The sequence below is a fragment of the Gymnodraco acuticeps genome, unplaced genomic scaffold, assembly GCF_902827175.1.
Source record: "Gymnodraco acuticeps unplaced genomic scaffold, fGymAcu1.1, whole genome shotgun sequence".
Lineage (NCBI taxonomy): Eukaryota > Metazoa > Chordata > Actinopteri > Perciformes > Bathydraconidae > Gymnodraco > Gymnodraco acuticeps.
Genome location: NW_022989768.1, coordinates 3,832,738 through 3,838,737, shown reverse-complemented (window position 1 = coordinate 3,838,737; position 6,000 = coordinate 3,832,738). Strand labels below are relative to the sequence as shown.

At 46.5% G+C, this 6,000-nt stretch overlaps 1 protein-coding gene across 1 annotated transcript in view; it reads left to right on the top strand.

Moving 5' to 3' along the window:
- Positions 1–3,431: 3,431 nt before the first annotated feature.
- Positions 3,432–6,000, top strand: part of LOC117546406 (ephrin type-A receptor 6-like) — a 97,857-nt gene continuing 95,288 nt past the window's right edge. The window contains exon 1 of the mRNA XM_034216626.1: positions 3,432–3,827. Coding sequence (XP_034072517.1) covers positions 3,749–3,827 — 79 coding nt within the window. The 5' untranslated portion in view covers positions 3,432–3,748. The remainder of the gene's footprint in view (positions 3,828–6,000) is intronic.

Genomic DNA, 6,000 nt, shown 5'->3' with positions numbered 1-6,000 from the left:
TCAGAGGCGGAGTTGCACATCCCGCTGCCTCCTGATGCTGCAGCCATTTCATGAAGTGAAGGAGGTTTTCCTTCTATAAAACAGCTGTGAGAGTCCCAGACATGAATTCATAGATCAAGGCGGACTGGTTTACAGACTCTCCTGTTTTGCCAATCCGGTGCTTAAACAAATAGCCCTACACTCCTGGCCGACATGTCCTTAAAATTAAGTCCGAGTTTGAAATATATCTCAAATAATGTATGCACTGCCATTTCCCCACATAAACATAACAGTCTGCAATGAAACGGTTGTCTCCTGTGCGCTCCTCTTCCTACTTGGCGCACCGGTAACTTTCTCGTGCGCACGAGAGGCTGAGACCTTAGGCTGACCCCTCGATTCCACCGGGTCCGTCTGCGTCGCGTCACGGCTGTGCCGCGGTTTTGGTCCGGCCTCCTCCGCAGTCCCATACCTTACCAGCAGGTGGAGTATCTGGGGATTTTGCTCAATGCAGGCAGACTACGTTCCACCCTGTCAGAGCAGACAGGCATCCCTGCTTCAGGCGGTTTGCAGACTGCGAAAGGGGGCAACGGTGACAGCTTTGACCATCATGCGGACTCTGGGTCTCATGGCGGCTGCTCACCTTGTGGTACCGCTGGGGTTACTGCATATGCGTCGCCTGCAGAGGTGGTTTGCCGGCCTTCGTTTAGATCCCAAGAGGCACAAACGACGTCTGGTGACCATCCCCCCCTCAGTGGAGGGCAACCTCCGATACTGGGGGTCCCCAAAGCATCTGCGGAGGGGAACTCCACTGGGGCGGGTGACCTACATCACGGTGTTCACAGATGCATCCGTGACAGGATGGGGGGGGACCTGCCTAGAGAGAGCTATAGGTGGTGGGTGGCCTCTGACAGAAACTCAGCACATCAACCTTCTAGAGCTACGGGCAGTAGTACTGCTCCTACAGCACTGCAAACCCTTACTACATGGCAAACATGTGCTGGTGAGGAGCAACAACCGCACCACAGAGGCTTACATCAACAGGCAGGACAGAGTCAGCTCCACCGCCTTGTTTAGCGCAGCGGAGAACCTGTGGTTGTGGGCCTCAGATAATATTTTTATCTCTAAAGGCCCCCCACATTCCGGGACTGGAGAACAGGGGGGCCGGCCTCATGTCAAGAGCCGGGCCCCTGCCAGACGAATGGTGGTTCTCCCTGGCTCGGCAGGACAATCCACCCTTGGGGGTGGACACATTTGCACACGAGCCATGGCCAAGATAGCTGCTCTACGCCTTTCCACCGCAGGTGCAATAGGGGCGTTACCCACTCTGGGCCAACCTCTCCAGGCTTGGCTCCTGAGAGGGACAGGCTGAGAAGGGGTGGACTGTCTGACAATGTTATACAGACTATACAGGCAGCAGTAGTGGGATTCACCACAGCCTGTTACAGGACGAAGTGGTTGGGATTCCAACGTTGGTGTGAGGAGGAGAGTCTAGAGCCTCTGTCCAGTACATTGGGTTCTATTCTGTCCTATTTACATGCTCTACGCTTTTCCACCGCTGCGTGTCATTCTCTCCCTCCTGGAGAGGGTGAGACGAGAATGATTGTCAGTCGCCGCTCGGCGCTGTGGTACGCAGAGGTGACACAGATGATGGTGGGCCAGCCCTGGACGGTTCCTCAGGTCTGGGGGGCGTTGTCTCAGGAAGCAGGTGCAATAGGGGCGTTACCCACTCTGGGCCAACCTCTCCAGGCTTGGTTCCTGAGAGGGACAGGCTGAGACGGGAGGGACTGTCTGACAAAGTTATTCAGACTATCCAGGCAGCAAGAGTAGGATCCACCACAGCCTGTTACAGGACGGAGTGGTTGAGATTCCAGCGGTGGTGTGAAGAAAGGAGTCTAGAGCCTCTATAATGTACTCTATTCTGTCCTATTTACAGATACTGGTGGACAGGGGGCTTTCTCATTCCACAATTAAGGTGTATGCAGCAGCCATCTCGTCCTACCATGAGGGATTTGGCGGCAGGTCAGCCTTTAGTCAACCGCTTATGGCGCGTTTTTTGCAGGGGGTCAGGAGACAGCGCCCAGTGGTGCATGTCTCCACCCCGCAATGGGATCTGCCGTTGGTGCTCGAGGTGCAGTCCATGCTCGAGGTGCAGTACATGCACACTCTGCACGAGGTAAGCGTGTGAGTGTGGGGGACACGGTGCACTTACATTCTCCCCATGCTCCTTAGGCACCTGGGAAACGTAGTGCGCAGTGTATAGTCACTTGCGCTGGCACCTGCAAGGTGGAGCTATGGGCTTATTCAGACCAATTAGACTCTACCCAACCAGGTAAGCTGCGGCCCCAACTTCTCCACGGTCACAACCGGATGATAGGAAGTTGGGGTGCGGTGGCTGTTAACCAAAGGCCAGTCAGGGGCAGTGTGGCGGATCGATGTTGTAGTAGGACGACAGGGCGTTTATCCATCGGGGCTCCACCCTGTACCCATAGAGTCCAGTAGAGGGCGGAGCCTGTGTGAGATAGAACGGGGGGTTACGTATTGTAACCCTAGTTCTATAAGCACAGGCGGAGCCCTCTACCTAGAGGCCCTGTCTTTCCTATGCCGCTCGCTGAAGAGGGTAGGATGGCAGTCAGGAGGCGTATAGTCGCCTTATATACTGTGTGCCTGCGCGCGCATTCAGGTAGGCTCGCCCTGATTGGCCGGCTATGTTTGTACAACTTCAGTGTGTGAACGCTCGCGTATCATTGATGAGAGTAGTACCCATAGAGTCCAGTAGAGGGCTAATTACAGTACTTGAATAGGCTGCAGAGTATAGCTTTTAAATGTTCACTCACAGCAATGAAGTGTAAATTAATATGTGTGTGTGTGCAGCTTCAACCCACCATGCCCCATATCAACTTATACTATTAGTATGCTCGCCTTCCTCTCCTGCCACCATAAATAGAAACTGGCCCAGACCATACGGCCCAGACACATTACTATTCCAACAACATCATCCAATGCAGGTATAACCTATGGCTACATCATGGCACAGATGGGATACACTGACTTTAATAATGGCTTCATATTTCCTTCCATTTCCCCAGTGTATCCCCCTGAATCAATAACAGAGAAGCCCATGCATTGCTCTGATGGGAAGGACTGACCCGCGCGTTTACAAGAAGCAAAGTGAGAGATTTCACACAGACCAAGTTAGATGTGCGCGCAGTGACTTGTGATTTAAAAATCGGCTCCTCAGCTTGCGCCAGAAAGAGGGAGAGAGAGAGAGTGAGAGAGTGAGAGAGAGATAGAGAGAGAGCGAGAGGGTAGATGCACGCACGGATGCAGAGACACAGTGAGGGATGCATTGGCTGAAAGTGAAGCGGGAAGTCCGGGATTTTCCCTTTTCTCTCTCGATATAACATTAACTGTCAAACTAACTGACTTAAACACTACTACTTTGGGATACTTTGGGGATACTCTGCACCCGGCGACCTGTCCTTGTTTGAGTTTAAGACACGGACACTACTCCACTTATTTTTGTTAGTCGTTAAACTCGCTACAGCTGAAGCAATCGGGCTCTTTGCGCGCAATGGCTGGCCGTTTATATCGTCTGGGATGGCTGAGAAATAAATAAGAACTCCTATGGATCCGAGAGTGACCTTCTGAGTGTGCGTACGGGGACGATTTCAGTAGCCTCTTACATGAAACCTCATATTTCCCTTTTGGGGATATATTTAGGAGTCTTTGCAGCGTTTTAGTTCCGAGCGCACTTGTGTCTGACTCAACGATGTGCTCCGGGGGGAAATACTGTGTGCTTTTGTTTCTGTTCAGAAGTATTCTGTCGGACCCGGGAACCACAAACCAGGGTGAGTACAAAAAGCATTTAAACCACGAACTTAAGAACAAGGTTGGGTGCAACAAATCTGACAAATGTTGAGCATTTCCAGAAACACGGAACCTCTGCCCTCCCCATTACGCACAAGGTAACTTAATCTTGTGCTGTTCAATCTCGTTTACGGTCTGCAATCATATATATACACTTTAAACAAAATAAGAATAGTCAATTAAATCTAATGCAGTCACCTTATTTACATGTGTGATTAAGTGTAATCTTTTTACAGGTGACACTAGGCTAAATTAACAGTATAAAGTGACTTATTTTTTACCTCAGGTGTTTTACCATTCCCCATAAATGTAAATGTATTAGTTATTCAACAACCAATACATCGGCATTGGACCCTATAGCATCGGCTTTTTTGGTTGAGTTGAGGTTTGGTTTGAAATGTGCAAACAATTTAATTTCATTATGTATAGCCTAAAGATATATGTCAAATATTTAAATATGTTGTGTGAACCAATATATATCAGTCTGTGTTGCAGTATCTTACCTAACAATACTTTAAAGCTTACACAACACCTTGTACACTAAAACTGGCATGCAGTATAACAATGTGTTGGCTCTGATCTGGCTATGAATCTATATAGAACAACACACATTTATGCATGTGTCGCCTAAAAATGCATTCAACAATGTTGGTTAAAACCAAAAGATCTCAGTATTGGTTTTAATCCTTTTATCTGTTGTCCTGATCACACACGTCTCTGAAAGACTTAACATATGGCAGTATTAATAATGACACACACCTAGTCCTTCACTAAATATATTTATTTGATTCACAAGTTAACAAGGAATCCACATTCAAAAATGTACAGCTTCAAAATGCATGTGATATAGTCGATGTGTTGGAATCAAGTTCATTGATCTTAGCAGAGGCTCACGGTACTCCTCACTGATACTGAAGGCTAGTTTAAGAAACTCATCTTTAGCAGTAATAATCACGTGTAGGTTACTTTCAGTATCAATCTTACTCTGAATTTGTCAAAAAAAAATTGGTTCTTGTAGATCTAATCTCATCCAATCATTGATATCATATATCTTGGCCACTTTTCCAACAGGGCTCAATCTCCTATACAAAAAAACCACATTGACAACATTACATTTCCGTTTTCCTGATATCATTCCTCTATACTAATAACTGATGCTGTACAACTAGAGCACTCATCTTTAAAAGACTAAACATGCCAATGGAAGTCATCATTTAGTACATTGTTATCCACTTCAGAATCAAAATGCAGACATTTATACCTGGGTTCTGTGTGCGGTACAGATTGAGATCTCCATCACCCAAATTATTAAGGCTCTGATACTTCACCATCCAAATCTGAGTGCACAGAAACATGGGCAAAGCCAGAGATCACAGACTGTTACAGTAAATGTGAGCCTCTGGCCAACTCTGTCAAATGTAGTCATCATTTAGAGTTTTTTCTGTCCCCCATGCTGAGTTCATTCATAGCTAATAATATCTTTCAATAATGGCCACACCAAATTCCCTTTACTTTAGCTATAATTATTTCAAAACATTATATATTTATTGTGTTGGAGTTTACACAGAATAATTTCCTGCTTTTCAAAATGTATTTTCTAGTCATATGGGCAGCATGTTGCATATTTATGAGAAACATGGGACATAATGATTTCATCTACACTCAGTCCATATCATAAGTCACATGGGAAATGGGTTTCCATGATGTTATCTGTTCTTGACATATTCCACCTCGCACATTTGCAGGGGTCAGTTTAATATTCCTTCCTGAATGTTTAATGTTTAGGATACACATTTTCAAAGACTACAGGAGCCAAATGTCAAAGTCTCCTTCACTTCATTTTTTTCTGTGTGTGTGTGTGTTTGCTCAGTGTTCCCCTTAGGATGCCTGTCTGCCCGTGGTGGTGACAGGTTTGAAGGCGAGGGGATGCACAGGGGAATCTTTAGAAAAAGACAACGTGAGGAGTTTAGAATTGAGTAAGAGCAGGCTTTTCTATATGTTAGCTGATGCAGTTTATCTGAGTGAGTTTGCTAGTGAATGTGAATTGAATATGAATGTATTCAGACTGAGGGAAGTGAGAGAGATGAGATGTAGTTTGTATATAACATGATATTGATTGGTATTTTAGCTGTTGTGAATGCAGTCAATATAAAG